The 24,997-nt window shown below is 34.6% G+C and overlaps 1 protein-coding gene across 10 annotated transcripts in view; it reads left to right on the forward strand.

Moving 5' to 3' along the window:
- Nucleotides 1–22,352, forward strand: part of RPGRIP1L (RPGRIP1 like) — a 79,115-nt gene extending 56,763 nt beyond the window's left edge. For all 10 annotated transcript variants that reach the window (XM_054198874.1, XM_054198881.1, XM_054198875.1 and 7 more), the window contains 4 exons: nt 1,675–1,858; nt 7,630–7,714; nt 14,666–14,799; nt 18,125–22,352. In XM_054198874.1, coding sequence (XP_054054849.1) covers nt 1,675–1,858; nt 7,630–7,714; nt 14,666–14,799; nt 18,125–18,228 — 507 coding nt within the window. In that variant the 3' untranslated portion in view covers nt 18,229–22,352. The remainder of the gene's footprint in view (nt 1–1,674; nt 1,859–7,629; nt 7,715–14,665; nt 14,800–18,124) is intronic.
- Nucleotides 22,353–24,997: the final 2,645 nt, after the last annotated feature.

Here is a 24,997-nt window from a genome sequence, read left to right on the forward strand (position 1 = left end):
TTCAGTGCAAGAAGAAAAGAGTTGTTTCTGAAGTAAAATTAGACAATAGAGCCAATTTCATTTTTTATGCATGTGAACGTAGAGTGCTTGAGGTTATTAGTTGAAACTGAGTAACCTTTCCAGGCTTTCATCTCTTTCTTTTCAAATTTGAATATGAAAAGCATATTCAAGTCAAAGACCATCACTTTAATGACATTTGGCAGTCATTTGATTTATTAGATTTTAGAAAAAAAAATTTTCCTTTAAATATTTCATCATTCTATGCTAATCCCAGTAATATTGCCAGCTGAAGCCATGTACCTGTATTAGCGGAGACAGAATGGTGTGGAATTTTCTCTGTCATCCTAGTAAAATTTCCATGAATCTACTGAATAATAAAACAGCCTTATTGAAATATTCAGATTTGGGTTTTTAGTTAAAGTGTCTTAGGATACATAATAAAAGGAAGTGTCTTTTGAAGGGAGGGGGTAAAATTGCTTCATCAAATATTGAAAGGGCTTGACAGCAATGGAAATTGTTCTATATGATGGATATTTTTACAATAGGATACACCTGCTTTTCAGTTTGATTAATTATATAATTTGCTTGGAAAAATATAAACTATCTCCATAATAAATTAGAATTGCAGTTCTAACATTGAATCTAGAAAGCTAATATTTTGAATAAAATTTATTACTTCAAGTGATTTATGTTTACAATCAAAAATTGTCAAAATATTTCCATATAGGGGAAATATTTTTAATGAAGTTGCGAACTTGAAAAGAAAGAAGAAAAAAAGATATTATTTGTTTTATGTTTCTGAACTCCAGTGTGTTCTGTTTGCTCTTTGAAGAATCTCATCTTTGAATGCTCACCTGTGTACTCCAATTTTAAACCATAGTGGCTTTTCTTTCTTTGAATTACAGAGTTACCTGGGGAAATATTTGTGACTCTTTCTCTCAAGTCTGACATTCACAGTTAAATATATAAAACTTATTAAAATTTATCCGTACACAAATAATGCAGACTTTGCTGAGCAGTATGAAACAATTTCATATAAGCAACAAAAAAATGTCATTTTCATTAAAGATAATAAGAAAAGGCCCTGGTGAAGAACAATCGGGAGTTGACTTTTATTATCATATTGTTAATTTTGACTTTTAAATGTATATTTGATTTAACTAGAAAAGTTCAGTATTGAATTGCATATAAATACAGCATTACTTTACATGCCTAACTACTTTGTGACTTGATGGATTTTTAGTGAACTATTTGTAGTACAGTCTGCAGTAGACACACAGTCTAACGATTCTCTTTCATTTGGAAAACTTTGGTACCTAATTATTGCTGAGACTATTTCAAGCAGTTACAGTTACAGGATCAAGATACAAATGAAATTTTGTGGTTCAGATATCATTTGTACATGAAGATAACCTTAACCTAATCTTCTCCAGCAGAGTATGACTATTGTAAAAATATTTTCAACACTGAATGTAAATCAGTATCTGTTGCAACAATATTCTTAACTACAAACCCTGGGGCTTTAGAATCTCATTGTGTCTATGTCAAAATCAATCAATCAGTGTTAATCATACAAAATAGCCAACGATTTACATGTATGTTTGGGATATTTTTGTTAATGCTTCAAAAAACATAAAATAATTTGTATTATGTTTCTGCTTTGTTTTTCAATAGGCAACTGAAAAAATCCGGATTGAAATTATATCATTCGGTCTTACTGAGTCACGAATTGCATCAGATGCAACAATACAGCAGCTGTTTGTAGAATGCAGATTATACAATTTCCTTGCAGAGGAGACCCCACTGTCACTTCCAAAACCAACAAGTGGGCAGAGGATTCACTATAACTACAGCAATGGTAAATATGATGTATTCCTGCGCAGGCTTGTTTCTTCTCTTAAATTTTGTCTAATGAAAATGCCTGCCAAGAAAGCCTACTTTCTCTATATATAATAGTTGCATTTATCCGTGTACCAACTGTATTTGTCTATTTCCCAAATATGTTGGGAAATAGTAAAGGTGATTTTTAAGAAATGAGGTAAGGATGCAATTAGCAAGTACTTGTTGAGGTAGGCTTCTGTATAAAAAGATAACATTGCAATATATTTAAATAAGCTGCTAGTGCATAAATTTTAAAATTAGGTTATACATGACTGAAATTTATGTATTCTTTTTAAAAGAACATGATGAACTGATTTCTCTATTGGTACATGATGATATAGCAAAAGAAAAACATTCCATGTAACCTTGTACAACTAAAATACAGTTGAAAAGAGGAAATCTGTAATTGGACTTGATCATCACTTGGGAATACTTGGTGTTCCTTTAATAAGAACTTTTTGAAATAGGAAATTGTTCGGCTGTGTTTAATACTAATACATTGCTCTTTACTTCAGAATGCTTAATCCTGCATGTTCCATATGCTGTTCTCTAATAAATGAACATTTGAAAATACTTTATGTCAATACACAATGTAATTTACACTAATAGCATACACAGAGCTATTGTAATAATTGATAATTCACATGTTAATTATTTTTCCAGCTTTTCATAGTATTTCAATTATTCATTAACTTTTTTTTTTCCTGTTAAAGTCTACTTCATTTAAGATTCAGTCTGAGTGCTTCATGTTGTCTTGGACTTCAAGTATTGCATTTTTAGCTGAGAGTATCCTGAAGCAGGTGAATCAGTTTGCTCTTTGTGACGCACCACTAATACAGACATTCAAGTTAGCATTCTTTTAAAAATAATTTTGTAAAAGTGTCTGCAAAAGCAGTATCACAGTTGTATCTTTAAAATTGCTACCATCTAGAAGCCTGATTTTGGGACACTTGCCAAAGATTTTATTCATTTATATCCTCCTAATACTCATAAACTATTGGATTACCCCATAGTTGAAGACTGAAATCCCTTGTAGATGTCACATCAACCATCACTATAGTGGGACTGCCCATTTGACAGAAAATATAGAGGGCAGGGCACAATGTGTTAACTTCTGTGACTCTGAGAAAGACAGTAATCTTTGTAAGGCTTTAGGAAAATAAAAAACAAACCCACAAAAACTAATAGTACTGCAAACTCTCATTCACTGAGGCTTACTTCCATTCAACCAAATGGGAATTCTGGCAACGTGTACTAAATGAGGCGTCAGATAAGAACTCTTTTTATGAGCTGAACAGTATTCGTCTTGCTAGCTGCTGTAATCACTTTTCCACGTGTTCTAGACAGGCAGCAGACATAATTGAAATAAATTTTTTAAAACCTCTTTGAAATAACACCATAAGCCAATAACAGCTATTTAACACTTTTAATTTCTCATGCTTCTTGAATTCTCATTGCTTTGAATATAAGAAGCATTCAGAAGTTATAAAAATTCTTACACAATGTTCTGATTCCTGTGTATATTGGGTATGGTCTAAGCATAATACTAGTGTTTTTTTAAGTATTAGTCTGCAAAATTAAACTAGCAAAAGACAGCAAAGTTATGTTGAATACAGAGTGAAATTTCAGGCTCTTAAGACAATTGTGAAACTTAAATATATTTCAAGCTGTGATATTTGAAAATAGTGTCATGCTTTGTAAAGACTGTAATTCATAATGTTACCACTCTGGTAGTGCTGTATCATATTATTTCTGCTAGTCAAAACCTGGCTTCGTAACTTTGATTTTTCTATTTGCTGCTTAAGTATCAAATATAGAACTGTTTAAACTAAAGAATCAATATCAAAAGGTGGTCTTAATTGCTTCAGGATTGTATTCTGCAGCATAATAGTCATTTTTATTTGCAGAGTTTTGCTTAGATAATTGGTCATCTAATTTCTACTCAAGATTAGCTTTGCATATAGGGGGGGAAAAAACCTGATGAGTCTGCTGTGATAATGTCAGTTGGAAAGCCAGTGAGATAATAGTAATGAAATCTGCATGTGTGTTTGCTGTAGCTTTACTGCATCTCTTATTCGTGTCTAATTAGATTTGAGTATGTTGAATATTTGAGGTTAATTGAATATTTTCTTTAATAAAAATGAGATTTGCATGGGTAGAAAGAAAATTACTTTGAGCTTAGAAGGAAACTAATAGTCTTCTAGATTTTTGCATGGAGAAAATCAGGGTAAGTCCTTAAGTAATCTAAAAATCATTAATTCTTATAAATAAAACATTTTATATCATTTATAATGGCAACAGCTTGACTATTTTAAAATCGTCTTAACTGATACAGAAGGCTCCATGAGATTCGCTGCTTAAAAAACATTTGAAGTTTTTCCATACCTTTTGCACATCCTTTGACATTGCTTGACACGTAAGATACCAGAAGATTAATGGAATCTTGTTGAAAAACAATATAGTAGAACTCCGTTGGTCTGGACATACAAGATCCTACGAATTTGCCTTTTCACAAGTGGTTAGAGCATGTAATGCGACACTAGTTGTTTATTTTGACTATGACTTTTTGACTAGGAATGGTTAGAAGATCATTTTCTTTCTTCTGAGTTCTTGGAACAGAAACTTGTATATACTCTAGGGTTATAATGTATAATTCCCATGACATTAACTGCTGTATCTGCTGATGGCCATACTGACTGAGGAGAGGAGCTGTTGTGTTCATTAGTGGTGGAAAGAGTTATTAGAATATGCAAGAATGTTGCCAAACACTACAGTCCCATCAATTCAAAGAAAAGTGGAACTTGCCAAATTGTGCTTACACCATGACTCTGTCCTGTAATTTGGTAAAAAGGAAGGATTCTGATTTTTTTTTGATGGTGTGGTTTGGCTTTGATGTTAGGGTGTGTTACAAATCATAGTAAGCAATGAATTCATATTTTATCTTCTTAATGCAGTTTAAAATCGTGTGCCAATTTTAAATTAAATCTATTGATCCTTGGCTCTTAATTTCAGTAAAATAAACATTTTTCTTGTCAAGGCCACAATTACTTAAAATACAAAGGTAAGGTTAGTTCATAAATGTTGTCAACAAAAAGCATTCGTATTTTATTAAATATGAAGACTTAACTGTGAAAATGCTGAGATGGAAAGAGGGTTACTAGAAAATAAGATTGATAGAAGGTTTGAAATGTGTCCTTATCACTGTATACAATGATTCTAGAGAATAGGCAGCAGAGGAAGAAAGATTTATGAAATTCTGTAAAGATTTTATATGACATTTCATCGGAAAGCTTTCTCTCTTGAGTGAACAGGTAGTTACTTGAACAACTTGAAGTACAAATATAAGTAGACCAAAGAAAGTGGAGGTGGGGAAAAGATGATAGGGTTTATTTCTTTTATTGAAAATAAACTTCTGAAAATCCATATGCTAAAAGGTGGATTCCTCGGTTAAGGCATCAGAAAACATTGTTATACTTCTTCGTGTTTATTCCATTTCTTCATTAAGGCTCAACGCTGTATGAGACACTTTTTCTTCATCCTTGTGATGAAACTCTGCTTCATCACATAGTCACTTAGTTTTGTTAGAAAGCGAACTATGAAAAAAATATTCTGTAACAGAATCAGCTATGTTAATATTTGGAATTGCAGTGATTTTTGGTAAAATGATCAGGGTCATTGTAATCTTCAGGTTTTAATGCTTCTTTAGGACAAACTTTAAAATTATAATTTTAAATGCAACCTCTCACAAGTTATTTTTGAATTATTTTTCCAATTAATTGGATAGAAGTATGACATGTTCCGTGCCGAGTCGGAGCAGTGTTATAATTCTAAGTTCAAGCAGTACTAAGGGGTGATATGAAAGCATGTTATTCATCAGGAACTAAAAATATATTTTCACTATGGTTAATAATTTTCCCCAGACTTGAATGGAGTTCTTGTGATGACTGTTTTGCTAGCCTGAATTTTTCCATTGAGTGCAATGAATTCAAACTCTTTAGGTTTGTAAATAATTTCCATTTAAAATTGGTTTAGATACAGAATTAGTAAACTTAGGAAATTCCATTTGGGATGCTTATGGGGAAGGGAAGAATCTGTTGATGTGGCAGCTCCTTTGAAGTTGTCTGGCTGTCCATCTGTCTCCCTGCTGCCTCCCCATCACTTCCTGTGGTGGCCCCAGGAGCACTTGGCCATGAGAGTAGCACATGTGGAAAGTCATCCACATGCCCAAAAGAATAGCAGATGGCAGTATCAGCTGCTTTTAACCTGTCTAAGAAAGTAAGAATAGTGTGGGTGGAAACTAAGGATTCCAAGATAGAGCATCAATGCTTTGATTTCTGTTAATAGAGAAAAAAGTTGTTAAATTGCAGTTTCCTTTGATTGAATGATTCAGATACCAATTGTACTGGCTGTTTTCTGAAAGTAACTAATTTCTAAGAGCGATTCTGCTAGCCAGGTAAGAGCTGAAGAGCAGCTTTGGAGAAAGCGAAAGAACCAGTAGTTCTGGAAAGTGTGCTTCCTAGAAGAACTTTTATAGAGATATATCAATAAATTCCTCTGCAAGGAATTAATTGGAGCCTTCTTACCCCTCTTTCATACTCCTGTATTCCAATACTCTCTGCTCCTTGGTAGAAATGGTAATTTCTGTTTATACAAATAAGTTTATTTTGGATAGTAGACGAGAGTATGAAATATATTCAAGATTTCTGTCAGCACATAGGAAAAGGAAACCTTAATGTGATGTGGAGAGTGAAAAACAGTGTTTTTAAGTAAAGTGGCAGAGTAACTAGAAGGGAGTGAGGCATGTGAATATTGAAGGTGTTGGAGTTTTAAGACAGACAAGTTTCTAGCTCCTCCTCCTGCCCTCAAAAACAAATGAAAAATGTTCCTTAGAGCTATGTTTGTTTCTCAGAGGGTCATATTCATTCCAGTTCTGTCCTAGCAAAATTTTTTCAGACGCATTTCTTTAAAAAAAAAAAAAGCAATTCCTTTAACACTGTTTCTCAGTTTTCGCATCCTGAATTTTTATAATCTTTCACAGTGATTTACTGATACCATTTGCAAGAAAGAAGCTACTTTCTTAATATAAGATGCCCAAAAACTTCTTAAAGAATTTCCGAAAACCCTGTTTCTCATTCTTTTATTGTTTTTTCCAAACCAAGGCTATTTTTCACTGTAGGTCATATTAATGGTAGAAAAATTAAAAGCTGGTCCTTGTGTTTGTATTTTAAATTAAAACAATAAAAGGCTTTCCGAGCACTCACACACACTCCCCAGGCTGTGGATTTTCTCCAGTCCATTGGTCTAGATATTTCTCTTATTGAAATATTGTGGCAGGAAAGGAGGATTAAATTACTGAGGCTGTCAAAAAGGACAAGCACTCTGCCATACATTATCATTATCACTAGCTTCCTCAGTGGAAGAAAATGCAGTAAATCACTTCAAATACAAAGCAATAAAGACCGCTGGCTTTTAAAATCATGACTGCTATTGCCATTAACAGAAAATGACAGCTATGTGGCATGCTTAGATGCTGCTTGTATCTTTTTTGACAGTGTGCACATAAACCTGCCAGTGACACGCCGTCAGATCACATGACCTTTCAAATTTGATTCTAACATTGTTGCTTTTCCTTAGGAAAGACAAGGGAAAGAAATGTTTCTTTTTCTTTGTTCTTTATGTCATGCCCTTTCTTCTAAAAGACGAAAAACAATTGATAACTAATTACATTAATTCCGATTTGCTTTGCAGTGATATATGTGGATAAAGCAAATAATCGTGCAAGGAGAGAGTATCTCAAGTCGATGCTTCTAAAGCCAGATCTACATACTGACAGGTACGCGTTAGTGCTGAAAAAGTCTATGAAGGGTCTTTGTAAATAATGCTTGTGGTTTGGCTTGTTGTTTGACTTTATTGAGGAGGTATCCCTGAGAAGTGAATACATAACTAACTAAGTAGAGATAATTTTGTTTCAGCTAGGAATGATACCTACGTTCTGATGTAGTGATTGATCTACATTTCTTTCCTGAGTACATTCATGCGGCATGGAATATTGCAGCCTCTCTTAATGTTGTTTTAGTGCTGTCCTTTGGTTTTGGTAACAACCTTGTTTTGCAAAAGATAGATTCTATCATCACCATTCTATCAATAATGAATTTGAAAAGCACATATCTGCCTGATGGTAGAGTAATACATCTGTTGCTTCTGAATCCAGAGTACTAAAAGGAGTGTAAAATCTTCAGAATGTGTTCCTTGGCACTAGAATTTCCCAAAACATATATATGTGTATATATATGTAGCAGGCAGCTATTATGGGTATACATATGAGAAAGAGTATAAATAGTCTTGTCCAAGCCCATAATAATAAATTTGTTCTTATTCCAATTTTTTTGCTTGAGATAGCATGCACGTTACTTTGAGAGAATGAATGACATCATAGAATCACAGAATGGTTTGGGTTCTAAGGAACCTTAGAGACCATCTAGTTCCAACCCCCCTGCCCTGGGCAGGGACACCTCCCACTAGACCAGGCTGCTCCAAGCCCCGTCCAACCTGGCCTGGAACACCTCCAGGGATGGGGCAACCACAACTTTTCTGGGCAACCTGGGCCAGGGGCTCACCACCCTCACAGGAAAGAACTTCTTCCTAATATCTAATCTAAATTGCCCCTCTTTCATTGCACCTTGTCCTATCACCCTCTCCAGCTTTCCTGTAGGGCCCCTTTAGGTACTGGGAGGCTGCTATACATCCTTTGATTCTGTTTCCTCCTGAAGGTCCATCTTCATTAAAATGGAACAATTATTAATTTAAAGATTTGTTTAATTTGCACAGGTGTTGAATACCTGATGATTGTATTTGAAGTGTAGGAGTAAATATTTTAAATACGTATTTATTCACAAATCACAGATTCACTCTCCAGTAAGAGACATTGATCTCCATTTTATTTCCCTTCTAAAGCTAAGTTTCATGTCTTGGCCAGAAAACAGGTTTTACTGGAATGGAGTGGGGAACACCATGAAACAATTACTTTTTGGGATGGAAATGTCATAGCAAAGCGTTCTTAGGTTTGGAGATTTTGGAGAAAAAAAAAATAATTAAAAGCCTTCATTTAAAGAAGAGAAGACTTCTTTTTCCATATAGATTAGGGAAGTGGGTAACATGTTCTACTAAGAATTTAATACTGAGGACAAAAATTTCTTTCTTTCCTGAGTGATAATTCAGCAAAGGAAAATAGCTAGTTTGTGGGCTGCAATTTCACCTATAAATACTTAGAAATGTATACTAAATATTTAACAAAGCTAAAGTAAAACTAAGGTAAAATAACAGCAGTGAGCTTTTTCCCCCCCCAACAGGAGCATTCATCTTCTACGTGTGCAATCATGGTACTGTCCTCTGGGTTACTAGGTCAGTTGTTTTCTGCATTTATCAGTGCATCTAGTTTGGTCTGTGGTGAAATTTCAGTTCTGTGGTGACTAAATAGCAAAGCAGGAAAAGTTCATCAGTAGTCCAGTTCCCCACTTTATCCCAGCAAGAGGACCACCGGGAAACAAAATTTATGAAAAGATTCTGCCTATACACCAAATGTTTTCAACTCTATGCATTTTAAACCTGGCCTAGTTATATCTTCAACACGTGTTTTCTATCACAAGCCTTACAAACTAATATCAGAGCTTTTTCAGCTGAAACAGGAACTGAACTAAACTAATGCTTTAAAGCTCAGGAAACCAAATTATCAAGGATATAAATATCATTGAAAATTGCCTGCACATGGTTTAGCCTGACACTGTATTGGTGTTTGTGCTATGCCAGATTATAGGAACGTAGATAGTGTATTATGTATATTAAGTGGCATTTTTAGTTTTCAGGTGAACTTTCTCCTTGTTACAACAAATGTTGTTAGGAATGATACTCATAATGATTGGATCCATATTAGAACATAAATAGATACATCACATGCTATTTTTGTCTTCCAAAAGGAGAGTCACTTTAATGAATGTCCCTTGAAAAAAATAAATATTCTCAGATGTTAAAAGAGATACTAATATAATATATAAAATTACTGATAAGCCAAAGTTGCAACTATAGCCTAATCCTATAGTTGAAACAGGAGCCAACTTGGCCCTGAAAATAATGCATTTCACAGCTTTATACTCTTTTAGTTTATATTTACAATTAAGTAAATGTAGATTGACATGGCATTTATAGGGGAAAGTATGTTTATTTCATAGAATCATGGAATCATTTAGGTTGGAAAAGACCCTTAAGATCATCGAGTCCAACTGTAAACATAACACTGCGAAGTCCACCACTAACCATGTCCCTCAGCACCATGTCTACCCATCTTTTAAATACCTTCAGCGGTGGTGACCCAGTTGCCTCCCTGGGCAGCCTGTTCCAATGCTTGACAAACCTTTTGGTGAATAACTTTTTCCTAATATCCAATCTAAAATTTGTAAGGAGTGGGGTTTACTGTTCATGAAAGGATAAGATTTCAAAACAAAGTTGATTTTTCTCTTCTTTCAATTTAATTTCTTGATAAAAAAATCATTGTAAGTGTTTATTAGAAATGTTGATTTTGGTTCCACATTTGAAATGGCTTTAGTTGCAGAAAATGAAAGAACATTCAGTATTCAAGAAAATCAAGAAAATATGCAGCTAAATAGAATGATATAAATTCTAAAATACATGAGCATGAAGTAGTAGGAGACTAGGAAGACTGTTTGAAATCCTATTTAGGTTAGTAATTGTTGCATACCACAAAGGTGGTGGTTCTCTTTTGACAAGCATCTTTTGTCTTTACGTTTTCAGACAGACAATGTCTCTATCATTAATATGGAAGTTTTGTCAGAACACTTGCTTTTTCTTATAGCTGTATTGTGTGACATGGGTAGCCTTTTTGTTTTGTTTCTTCTGTATAATAGGGATTCAAATTACATTCCTTAATTATGTGAGGAAGCTATTCTTACTAATATTTGTAAAACTTGAAAAAAAAAAAGTAATTATTATTTTATTTTATCATTTGAACCACAGATCTATTTACTTACATGTTCAAGTCTTTAAATCCGTTAATAACAGGAGGCATTTCTGGCAGCCCATTTACCTTACTGTAACTCTGTCATAGTTCTTTTATTCTTCATCCTGTTTGTATTCCACTGTTGCCTTGCAGCATTTTAAGAGTGTAGAAATTTGGCTCATATAGAGAAACTTAGCGGATTCCTCATGCCAGATTGTACTTGCAGACCTGGCGGCAGAGTCTGTGCTCGTCTGACAAGTGTCAAGAGAGACATATGTGAGGAATGGAGGAATCCATTCTTCTACCAGTCACCCTGCTGTGATAACAAGAGTGAACAGGTTTATGCAAGAGGTTTCCAGCCTGATCCTGACAAGTGCATCAGTTCTTGGTAGGAAATGACTGTTACTCCGAGAAACTGACTATATGAAGTCATTGTTCTCCAAAGGAACAAAATCTGTGCATCCATGTTATAGGAATATAGAGCATGTGTACGGTGTTAGCTCCACATTAATTATATTAACACACAAGATTTTCCCCACGCTGCTTAAAAATGACTGATCTCTGGAATAAAGAATTAGAATCAAATTTGCCTACATCATAGCTCTTGTACACGCACTCCAAATTCCCTGTTGGTGATAAAACCTTTAAGTGTTATCATAAAACAACAGTAAATATTTGTCCAGATTTTTCTGCTTCATTGTAAAGCATGTTTTAACCTTAAGGTAATTATTAATTTTTACTTTTCTTTTAGCCCTTTATTAGCAGTCAAGTTGCATTTAGTTCTCTAGTGGTTCTTACAGTAGCTAGCAAATATCTCCCCACACAGTATTTTTAACAGGATGTCAAGATTTCTTCTTATTCTGTCAGTAGGCATGGGATTCCTGCAAGGAAATGAGTACTGATAGAGAAATGTGGAAATGAGCTAGAGAGGAAGTCTAGGATCCTAGAGAGAAGTACTGGAGAGGGACACTATATGTAGCTTTGTTTATGTAAGAAATCCTAGTATGAATTTGATATTCCAACTGCCGTCAAAGTTCCTTACGTAAGTGAGGCAGCTTTAAGGTAAGATGGGACACTGGCTGCACATTTGTGCATTCTATGCTGAAGCGGAGTGAGGAGTCTGTTCATGTCTATGTTCCGAGGCAATGTAAACAGTGGGTTTGTAGCCAGTTCAACCTGAAAACAAGTCTTGCAATTTTTGGTAAATGAAGAACATGAGTTAAAGCATACTGAATATCATATTTAAATATTCTCTAAAATCAAAGCACCTAATATGTTTTAAAAGTACAGATGTCAAAGCGATCGTGGTACAATTCTTGCAGCCTACTAGTTGGAGTATTCCCATGCGATCCAGAGTTCAAATGCCCTCCTTCCTGATTGGCAGCAAAGATTTGATCCAATATTATGATCTTTTGAGCATATTGGAACTATAAGGTGTTAGAGGTGCAGTTCTTTTGATCTGTTGTGTTGAAGCTTGCTCTATTCATAAAAAATACTTGAGTATGATCTGAACCGGAAAGTGGACCAGTGTGAACAAGTCTCCACTTTGGCTATAGGGTACTGTCCCAGATGTTCCTAGGTCTGCTTTTAGGTTGTGCTTTAGTGAAAATGTTAGTAGTAGTTGGTACCCTTAAGGGATAAAAATTAATCCAGTACTAATTGCCTCCTCTTCTGTCACTGTCTTAACTGCTAAGCTGGACTCTGCAATTGATTTGATTTAACGTTGACACTGAATCGTAACAAAACAGATCTGTCCCCGATACCCAACAGTTTTATTAGTTATTCTTACAATTTTTAATTTGTTTTCATTTCATTTAATCTTTATCTTACACATCTAATTATTTCTTTCTTTTTGATTGAGTTTTGGCAGTTTTGCTGCTGCTTAGCTCTGTGCCAAAATCTTAAGTTAGATCCATTATACTCAATCGAGCCACCTGCTGTTTGTAATAGCTGTGATATCTTTCCTGGTTTTGCCTCCAGAAACTTTTTTTAAGAACATGTATTCTCAATGCCTGTCTGGTTCTAGTGACAAACAAATATTTATGTATATGTTTTCTATAATTAATATTTGTTAGGAAGAGCCAGGCACAAAAATAAAATAGTATAAAAGCATATTGCAGTTGTTGTTATGTTTAAAGTCTTTTAGGAAGATTTGATTATATTTTGTCTAGGATATCCTTTCCTGTAGACTTGGCTTTTACCCAACTTGATTGTTACTCATTTGGAATTGTGCTTATTGTAACATTTTTAGGCTGTAAAGCTCGCAAGCATTCACAGTTTAAACAACATTGCCAAGACATACCAAAAAAGTAGTTAGCTCTGAATTCCTGTCATTTTGTCAGTCTCGGTGTTTTTGGCCCCAACACAAGCCACTAACTCAAGTCAGCTCCAGCACAATACTGGAATTATGTGTTTAAAAGAAAAGCCATACTTGGATGCAATGAGTGTAATTTAAGTTCACAGAAGAAATGCAAATATTTGGTATAGTTGTTGGGCTTAGATGTTTGGGATGGACAAGCAGGCTGTGTTTAGAAAGCACGGTAAATTCCCAAAGGCCTTTGTATCCAGGCTCTACTCACGGGTAGCTTTTTATGTGTAAAACAGGAATGGAATAATGAAGATAAAATATGAGGGGAATTGGTCAGAGGGAACAAGAACAGGACAAATGGCTGTGTAAGGTCCAACTTTAAATAATGAATACACAAGACAACATTAGAAAGATACTATTTTGAGAGAACTGCCTTTAGGTTCCTGTTATGTTTGTGGAATGTGTTCTTGGCTAGAATGTGCTCTCCAAGTATCTAAATGAGGTGTGAAAATTCTCAATAACTTTCAGCTAAATATTTTACACTTGGTGTTTGGAAATACTTGATTCATTGAATATGGCTGGTATTTCTGATATCAGGAAAACGTTTGATATGGTTTTTCTTTCTCAATTATTTCTCTCATGTCTCTGACACCACTCAGTGTAAAGCCAAGAAAATGCATTGGCTTAAAATCTACTAAGCTACATCTACATTATCAAGTGGTGCAGATCAGAGAATCTCTAGTACAATGCAGTTGCTGCTAATCATTTGGTTTTCACAGTACATAGATTTTTAGGATGATTTTGAGAGTTCAGAATACTAGTTGATCCTACTGACTGAATGGCTGTTGCAATGGAGTGCAAATAGTTTGCATGGTATGGTCAACACAGTAAAAATTTAAATAAATTAATAAAAACAACAAACAAAAAGCCTACCATAAACCCCCAACTGTATTTTTAGATATTTTATATAAAAGACTTTTGCTATAAAAGCCTCAAAGTACATAAATTCAATCTTGATTTTTACTTATGGAGGGTAAATATAAAGAAATGTAGTGACTTGAACAGTTGATTCAGCAGCTGAGCTAAACAAACTTACAAGTTTCAAATGTGAAAAATTCTTTAATTCTCTAGACTATTCTGTCTGTCACTGCCGTATTAACAAGAATTGTGCCACAGGGTGGTGGGGAGGGGGGAGAAAAATGGAACAATTCTATAAGCCTGCAGATCTGTGGTTACAACCTCTCTGTCCTTCCAGTACTGCTAGATAATGCTGAAGAAGGAGGGAGGACTTAAAAGAAAGAGGTCTTGGACTATTCTTGTCATGGAAAATGTTGAATATAATTGATAAAGTGTCCTGTTTTATGCTTAACTTGTAAAATAGAGAGGGGGGAGGGGGTTCAAGTTAATTTTCAACCCTTTTTGAAGGTAAAATATCTTTTCTTTTCTTTTTTTTTTTTTATGCTTAGCCTACGATTTACAGTGGTCAGTGATCCCCCAGAAGATGAACAGGATCTTGAATGTGAAGACATCGGTTTCGCTTATGTCAGTTTGAGAGAGATATTCCAGAAGCAAAGAGATATCATTGAGCAAGATATTGATGGTAAGTTCTAGAGATTACTTTCTTGTAACCTGTTGTAACCTAAAAATTATTTGTTGAATTTCTGCTTTTCTATGCAAGCTTTACTGTGCAAGTAAGTGTTTGACATTGTTTTAATAAGAAATTCTTGAATATTAACTCACGGCTTCCACATTTGTTTGCAAAAGTCTGCAAAAGCTGTGTACTGTTGTTATTCCTTAAAATCTATTTTAAAAAACCCCAAACCAAATAGCATTCCCAGCTCATAGTAATGAATTTATAAAACCTAAAAACTCTCCACTTACTGTGTTTATTCAGCATACTTCATGCTAGTAAGACTATAAATATATATTTTGTTATTAAAATTCATGTCTAAATTCTGGATTGCTAACGTCTAGATCTTATTTGAAGTTACGTTATAACCCCCAGAGTACCTCAAGCTTGTGTCCTCCATATGAGACCTGTATCTGAGACAATATGAAATACTGGTGTCTTTGGTTAGGTATCAGTTTAGAGTAAGCATCCTCCTGTAACAGACTGTGACCACACTTTCACTGTGGCCCGTTAAAGCAAGGTGGGCTGAGTAGGAGGTGTGGAATCTTCTGTTTCCTGGGTCTTACGACAGCATTTTTATAAAGCTGATAAGACTCGAGAAGGATACTCGATCCTTTCAGACAGTGAAGGAAAATATTCTCCTTGCTTAGACTTTCCTGTTCCCCAGTGTAGCAGGGACATGGTTATCAGTGTTGTGTTTCTCTCCTGTAATGGTAAGTGAAGCAGCTTGATTACTAGCCACAGTGCCCCCGTGTTCACAAGGTACTCTCTGCAATAGCAAGAATTCCAGTTAGCTCTAGTAGAATGCCAGGCTGATGGGACTTTGCTACTTCTACTGCTGTGTCTAATTTTCATACCTCGAGTGATGGGGAGCTGAGTAGTAAGGGAAAGAAAAAGGCTTTCTTACCCATTTCCATTATCATGCATGATTTGCATCCATGCTGTAGCTAAAATACTCAAAGTATGCATCAAAGTTCCAGGAAAACGATAAGGAGAATTCTAAGAATCAAATTTCCATAGCCTGGAAAAATAATACACAGATTTGATGCACTTCATATTGTAGCTGAACCACTTCTTCTTTTCTCCACCAATGATTTTTTTTTTCCAAGTAGTTGTATGAAAGCACATATCCAAAAAGGTATTTCATAGTCTCTCACTGGAAAATTTTTTTGTTCTGGATTTTATGGCCATAATTCCTATTGTCATAATTCCCATTTGATAAGATTGATTAGTGATATGAATATAATTTTGTACCCTTGAAAGTTACCTTTCACAAAACTCTTAAAACTCCTAACCGTCATCTGAGATAATAATTATGACAGGAAGGACTGGTTTTTGTTACTAGTTGTTGTTCTGTCAACTGTAATCATTTCTATGTAACAACAACTACTTCAATATTTTGAGGAGCATTTCTTTCCCTGACCATAAGACGTTTGAACTGTTTTTTACTTTATGTACATTAAATTTATGAAAGTTGTAGTAATAGATAGAAATACTTTTATTCCTATCCACACTTCTCCCCTTCCCTGCAGATGCTGTACAGTTTAGATTTATTTTTTTATTGCATCCATAACCATGTTTTCTGAAAATTTAGAACTTTCAGAGAATTGAAATGAATTTTATGTTAATACATGCCAGATCATGGCAAAAGTAGAATACATCAGTATATTTTCTTGGATTAAGTCATTGTAAAAGGATCTGTTATTAAGATCTGGACACAGACTTCAATTAAATACAATGGCACAATAAAGAGAATTCCTAAATAATATTGTACACCTTCTCCGAGATGGATATTGGTTTGAGCGGAAAAGGCATAAAACTAGACACAGGGAAGTTCATAGGATGCTGCCACATTAAGATATAATAATTCTTAAGTTAGATACCATAAACTTCATTCTTTTTGAGGACTGCAAGTGTATATCTCTTTCATATCTTATTCCTTTCATCGGTGATGTGTGAAAGTGGCCTATGTGAAATTTGAAGCAATTAAGTGAATGGCTAAGCAAGAGGCTGGATGGAAAAAGAGTACAGACAAGACACATAATGTGTCTCGGAGATAATATGACAACGTTAAAACTGTGAGAAAATAGAATTAATGTTAGCTTGTGCTAACATTAGTTACAGTTATCTATCGCTTTTCTAAGTAGAAAGAATAACGTCCCCTGAAGTTTGCTCTTTGACAGCTCACCGAGTGATTTGTTCAAGGATATACAAAATGGTTTGGAACTCTAAGAATAGCATCCAATGTGTCCTATAATAGCTCTATCAACAAAGTAAATGATGGAAGGTTTATCCCGTGCTTTTCCTTCTCCAAACCTCTTCTGAGCTGTCCCAGCAGCCTAGAAGTTGTAGCATGCAGCATCATTGCATGTCCCAGATTACTTATCCCAGTTTATATAGTAAATACAAAACCTTGCCATTTGTCTGCTCTATAATTTGCTTGGAAAAGATGTGCTGTCAAGATTATTTGTTTTTATTCAAATTCCTTCTGGAGTCATGTTAGGCAGCCTCATTGCTTTTTATTCAGGACTGGGAAGGAGCCTCATTTTTGACTGTTAGCAGCATGTTTTTAATCACAGCAGCAGAGACTGTGGCCCTCTGGGCTTACTTAGGTACTGGTAAAGAGTGCAATTTTAAATCATGTTAGGTAATTTCTGTAAAATAGAGATTTTAAATACTACTTTAAAACCCACATACAGAAACATGAAGGTAATTAAATAGTTTAGTCTAGGGGAAAGACCATCTTTGTCTACACTTCATTACTTTACAACACATAGAAGCTTGGAATTATTTCTCATACACAAAGAATTTTGCATTGCACCAACTGTAAAAAACCAATTTACTATTTAAATATGAATAACTGTCCGGGCTGATTTGGAGCAGTAATACAAACAGTGTAGAAAATGCTTTATTCAGTATATATTTTACTTAAAACTCTTTATAAGTATGCATATACGTCTTTAATAGAGTTTGGAACACCTACATTTACATATCGTGAAAAATAATGTATATAGGCAATTGTCACACAGGTAGTCTTCTTTATTTCAAAGTTAATTCCAACACTAATAGTTTTATTGATGTACATTCTAGTTCTTGGAGTGCTCATTTTCCAGTAGGCTGTGTGCCTGAACTGGAAGATTTCTTTCTTTTTTCTTTTTTTTTCCATTTTCTCTCTTTGTTTTTAAGCATATGCTAGGTGCCTTTTAATCTGTCCAAATGTTAAGGAAAATTATCAGAACAAAAGCCAAACCTTAAATGAAACTGCTAATGCTGTTTTCTGATGTTTCCTTTCTAGTTTTCGATTCGCAAGATGATAGTGCAGTAATTGGAAAGCTCAAAGTATCAGTGGAAGCCCTCAATGCGCTGCGTTCAGTCTATGAGGAATGCAAAGATGACTAGGAGGCATGAAAGGGAAGTTTGCCTACAGAAGTTCCTTCTCCCAGTGTAAATACATGCTTGATAGTGCTTCAAAGATGAGATCTTTGTAATTCTTACAGTATATTTAATGTATAATTTATATGAAAAGGACGCTTGATTTGTAGTTGTAAAGTTTTGTATACTTTTCAGTCTGTTTGTTTTTATATTTCCCCCCGAAGGCTAAGAATCTCCCCACAATGGACAACATCTTGTAAATAATTAATACCTACATGATTGAATGATGTGCTTTATTTGCATTTTCAAGATTTTTTCCTACATAAAACAGTAATAAAAATGCAAGTAAAATTTTTAATTTTTAATAAAAAAACCATAAGCCTTAGAAAACTGATTAAAAATACTTTTATGTTATCCCTAATCACCCCACTAAATGGAATGCCTGTGATTAGCCTCATTAAGAATTTTATACTGTGAAGATTTTATTAAAAGCAATATATGAAAATTACTTGGATTAATGTGTTAATCTGCCTCTTTAAAATGCTAATATCCATTTTATGCACATTAAATCTCAGTATGTGTTTTCTTTGATGCATGCAGTTCCTATCAATTAAATATAAAAAATGAGGCTAGTTGCAGGACTTATTAAATTACTGCAACCTTTTTTTAAATAACTTTTACCCTTCTACTAACATTATAATCAGCTGTTTATGATTATCATGATTGGAAGTAGGGGGGAGGGCAGGCACAATCATTTTTCTGTACAGTAAAAGATTTACTTTCAGCCAACATCTGTCAAAGCACAAGAAGAAGCCATCCAGTATCACATTTTTCTTCACCTAGTTTGAGCCGTAGGGACAGGCAACTGTGTTTTCATTTGTTTTTTGTCACTTTTAGAACTTGCATCAGACATACACAATGAATGGTCGTATCTGAATAACCAGTGTCGAGCTTGGAAAGTTAATTTTCCAGCTTTTAACCAATCTCAGTGAAGGATTTAATTGATATTTTTAATGGAGCTGTGAATCAATGCTGCAAAAGGATTGTCTCTTGAGAACAGGGATATAATACATTTCATTTTTTAATTTACTTTTTTATTTGTCACTTTCTTCAAAGCATTTTATAGGCTGTGGATTTCCACTGTTAGCAAACAGGCTATGTTTCTTCATAAGCATATGTAAAGTATTCAGAGAGATAAGTAATTTATTAAAATCTACCTAATTTGCCGTGATATATTAAATCTCTGCTTCAGTGATCACAGACCATTTCATTTAGAGAATTAGGCATTCCCTCTTTGTGTGATTAAAGCTCTGGAAAATGAGTTCTTTGCTCCTATTTGTGAACATTCAAAGCCTGCTAATGGCAAGAAGATGGAATAGATTATGAGACAATTCATTACAGTTCAACAGGAAAAAAACCCCAGCTATAATGCAGAAATGCAAGTATGAATATCTGCATATACTTTGAACCATCTGTGCTCTAATGGCTTCAATAATGGCTCTTCGTCTTCAGTAGGCTTTGAAATGACATCCATACAATATTAATTTGTTGATGTACATTATGAGGCCAATGGAATGAATATATTCTGACCACAGAAATCTCTGAATTCCAACATGAACCGATGGCTGACTCCATTTTAGGACCTACCATCTTCAGTAGTACTTCTCATCCAGCCTTTGCCAATCCTCGCAGCATTTCATTCCACTGGAACTTTTAGGAGACCACAGACAGCTGCATTCCTAAACCCCTCCATTCTTCAGTTAATGGCCATATGTTTGTTGTCATTTGGGCTGGTGCTTAGTTCATCATTTTGGCCCCTCTTTCTTGCTTTTTTTGGCTCTCTGCGTCTATATTGTCAATAAGACTGTTATTATACATTACAATAATTTGAAACAGCTAGATTCAACACTGAGATTAACTGAGTGGCTTTTTAGAAATTGAGTTGCGGTATTCTGTCAGGAGGTTCTTATTATTCTTCTAATACTTTGCAAACCAAACTAAATATCCTGCATATAAACAAAGAAGCAAATTGTATTGAGTTTTCGTGTGTGACTGTTTACTGACTTGCAGGAGAGCTATGTAACTGGGGCTTGTTTTCTTCTGAAATAAACCATGTGGTAAAATTAGAAAATCAGTGATGTTCATCTCACTTAAACATTTACAGTAACACCCTTAGCACTTAATCTTCACCATCTGAAGTTGAAAACTTAGAAACCAACATTCATATATTAATTAAACACAGACCTGTTCAGTAAGTTACTGCAAAATACTCCAGTTGACATTTGGTTACATTGTGTTAACTGTTCTCAGTGACTCCGTCATTAACATGTATAATTTGCCTCAAGTCCCTAAACAGATTTCTTTGGAAGGCTTGCTATTACTCAGTTTTGGATTTAAAAAAAAAAATCATCTTGATTTCTATTCATGTTTATTACTAGGACAGATATAATATTCAGTGAGGATTTTTCCAACAGATGGATTGTATTATCTTATGCAACATAAACATATGAACATACTAGAAAGTTTTGTTCTTGCATTAAGTAGTCTGTATTTCCAACATGCTCTTAAATCTTAAGTCTAAATACTGCACTGTGCAGGGAAAGTGGAAAATGTAATCTAGTACTATTTTTGTCCAGATTTTAGCTATGAATGGCTTGAAGAAAACTTACATCGATGTACTCTCTAGCCTAAGGCAAAAAAGTATCCTTTTTTTTGTGTGCAATATGTTGGTGAGCACATTCCTTTTTGCATTTTAAAAAAGGAGCCTTATTAATGCTGGAAACTACCGTACTTTGAAATGTTACTTAATTGAAGTTTATTTTTGTGGAACAGGTAATCTTTTTTCTGTGGTGTAACTTGGATGCCACAGTGGTCCTGTGTGAGATGAATTGTGCAGGGTCAAATGATCAGTTTTATTATTTTATACCTTTTCCCATTAATTTTTACAGCTTATAGCTTTGTTGTGATATCTTATGTGATATAAGAGCTCCTATTCTCCAAGTGTCCCAGGTATGTTTATCAAGATGGAAACTTAAGTTTAGCTCAAAATACTTTTTTTTTTTTTTTTTTTTTTGTAATGTTGCTTTTAACCTGTTATAACCCTAACCTAGGGATGGAAGTTATAAGAGCAAATATATCATGAACCAAGGTAATATCTGGGTGAACTTGATCACTTTTGCTTGTGCAGTAGGTCTCAGCTTATCTCATTATACGCTTGTAAGAGTAGATATAACATGACAAAAAATTATAATAACTTGCCTCATAGAACTTCTACAACTGAAGATCAGTATTTATCTTAATAGTAACATTATTTTTAAATGCTTTTTATTATTTCAAGGCATAGTAAGGCATTATCATAACTCAAGAAGTCACCAAAGGTATCAAGACTAAATATTAGCGATTAAATTACATTTTCTTGTTTTGTATTAGAACTGAGAAATAAATTCAAATATAGACTTAAAATTGTACAACGAACTTTGCACGTGTCAGAGCCAAGCAAATATTTTGTATTGCAGTTAGATAGACAGGTATTTTTGCAGGTGATTATAATGATTTATCCATCAGTTTTTCCAGATATTCCACAGGTGAATAAATATTTTTTTTATAAGACTTCCTTAACATTGCTGTTTATGATAATAGGACTTAGTAATTGGAGTAGATCCCAATCCTGCAACTGATACTGAATTGAATGCATTATGTTGCCTGGATGAAATTGATTGCAGAATATAAGTTCAAGTTGATACTTTTGTATGCGTGTGATAAAAATTTGCTTTTGGCACAGTATGCTACAGGTATACAGCTCTTTGCTTTTTTTTAGTTCCTTTTTGGTATTGCTGACAAATTTTAATTCTCATTGCATCTTTTAAAATGAATGGGGTGAGGTAACTTTTGAAGAACGTGATTTCATCAGAATAATTTCTCAAGGGAAGAATTTGACCTATGTTTCATTTCTTATTATAGTATAATCTTGGCACCCGCAGGACATGACCTTGCAAGTCACGTATAACATAGAGACTTTGTTCTTAATTCGTAAGCACCAAACTCCTCCTGTATCGTGCATCTGTGGGCTTTAGAGGTATTTAAAAGCTTTTCTTATTTCCAAGGTCCTTGCTGAATCCGTCTTCAGGCTCTCAACACTTCATGGGATCAAGGTCTAATTTAGCCGTAGCAAAGTTTCATTTCAAACAAAAGCTGCTTGTAAATTATCAGATACCAGTTGAGGACATTTTGTCTAAGAAAATAAGCACCTACAAACCTTCAAACAGAAATGCTTATAGGTTATTAATAGTAGTAGCTCTACCATGACACTATATCAGGATAGGATCCTTCAGGTTAGAAGGGACCTCTAGTCCAACCTACTGCAGGAATAGCTATAATGTTGGACCACGTTACTCAGGGCTGTATCCGGTCTGGTCTTCAAAACCTCCAAGGATGGAGACTGCATAACTTCTCTGAGCAACCTGTTCAAATGCCTGACTGACCTCATGGTGACAAAGGAGATACATTTCTAAACATTACTTCAATCCAAATTGAAGCCAAATCTAGATCTAAGCATGCAAAAACAGTTTTTGCACTTAATATACCATCTGATACCTAATTTTTATCTTTTTTAATTATACGGATGGCATACGCATGACCTTGTTTGTCATTTGTTTCAGCCATTTAACGTTTTACACAGAAATACAAATAACTAGGTATTTTAGTATTGACTTTCATGCCTACTGCCTTGCAGTATGCCATCAAATTTCCATCCAGTTTTGTGAAGCAATTGACAAAAAATAGCTATGTTATTGTTAACAACGTGGTTTGCTCAGATAATTTTTCTGTAGATTTCAGTAGTAAAGTGTTTTCCAATTTACTGTGGTTTATTCCTGGTTTTGTTATATTAGGCTTAGATTATTGTAAGAGTAAGAAAACAAACAGATAAATCAAGCAAGACCAGGCTCACATTGAAGTTATACTCTTAGTGACCTTCATTCATGAATTCTTAACACATTTTAGATTTACAAATAAACTGCTCCCTGAGCTTTGAGAAACAGGGGTATAAACCCGGAATCTCTCTCCACACCCGTTCTCCGTATCAACATATATCTTACTTCTGTAGTCCAACATCAATAGCTGCAACAGTGCAAGACAGGTCTTGCGCATGATCTAGCAATGATTTGTTTAACATTTTTGTGGATTTGGAAAATAATCTATTTTCTATTCAGACAGACTGTCATTCTTGTTGAATGCAAAATTATTTCCTTATGCATTAAAGCTGCAAGAACTGAACTTTCCTTGAAAAAAAAAAATTGGAAAAATGTGGTCTTACTACTACCAAAATAATAAAAAAAGAAACTAAAAAAAAATCAATAGTGAAGTTTCTTTTGCTTAAAGAACTATCATGCAACCAGTGATTACTCTGATTACCTACTCATAAGTAAAAATAGCTACGATAGCTGATAGCCTTTGACTTCAATGATAATGAAAACCCTGTATAGGTTGCCATATATAGTTCAGTTTTCCCAGAGAAATGAAAGGAGGAAACACCAATCAGCATCTGACTCCAAACACGCAGTACATGAATAGTAAATAAAACACAGCAAACTTAAGAAGAGAACATACAGAAAATTTTTCTACATTTTGAAAACATACTTTAACCTTCTTTCCTCTGTAACAAGCGGTTATTGCAGTATACCAAAACCACACCCATTTGAAAACTTTCCAATAGGTTGGTTATGTCAATGGTATTATTTACATCTTAGATGAAATACACAAAACCAAAACTATTTATAAAGGAGTATCAGCTGTGTATCAGCATACAGTAAATATAACCTGAGCAAGAATATATGTGGGTTTCTTGTAGTCTATGTATATTTAAGTCAAACAAATCAGTGTAACTTGTAATTCATTTCAGAATGGAATTTATAGTTATCTACCCAAAGTCTTTGGTAACAGAGCTTTTCACAGGAGTTTGTGAGAGTAATGAGGGATTCCATTTCCACCCACAACGTGAGACAAATAGGATAAGGGTCTGTAGCAGCCCCTGTACAGCTGGATCCTAAAAGCACTGATTACTGTAGCTTTGTTAAATCTCTTCAGTATCTTCTCTTTTTGAGTTGGCCTGTTTAGGGAGAGCACAGAAATTGATTGTTGTGAAGTCTGTAGGGTGTGAGACATGCTGTTTTTCTCCATCTTCATAATTCTCTGGGGGCCAGTCTCCCTACAGCAGGTAAGCCAGCAGGATAACTTTTCTACTAAAGGTGAGGTTTGGTTTGGTTTTTTAAATCAATGTATAGAAAGGCTTTGGGGAAAATTGACAAGAACTCCTTACACACTATAAATTAAAATACTTTTTCTGTTGACTTGTGCTTCAGTAAGTGGAAAATCCACATCCTATCAGGCCCATAACTTTAATGCTTGCACTTGGTTGGTTGTAAATTTTGATGAACTTTCAGGAAGTTGCAATGGTGGTGTAAAAAAAAAAAAAAAAAGAAATAGAGCACAGAAAGGTGTAGAGCAAAGAGATTAGGCTCTTTGGGGTGTAGAATTAGTTTATGGTTAAGAGGGCAACAGATTTGGAGACTTCCATATTGTAACTGTGGATATTGTCTAATGTTAGAATTTCTTTCCTGCTGCACACTCAGCAGACTTCAGGTATCTTGTTTTGTAACCAGAGAGCACTGCCTCAAAAATCACAGGATGACAGAAAGGTTGAGGCTGGAGAGGACCTCTGGAGGTTACCTTGTGCAACCCCGCTATTTCCCCTAAAGTTTCCTTTCCTCCCAACAGAAACAATCCTTGAAAAGGTGCC

Source organism: Rissa tridactyla, chromosome 4, assembly GCF_028500815.1.
Source record: "Rissa tridactyla isolate bRisTri1 chromosome 4, bRisTri1.patW.cur.20221130, whole genome shotgun sequence".
NCBI classification, from domain to species: Eukaryota; Metazoa; Chordata; class Aves; order Charadriiformes; family Laridae; genus Rissa; species Rissa tridactyla.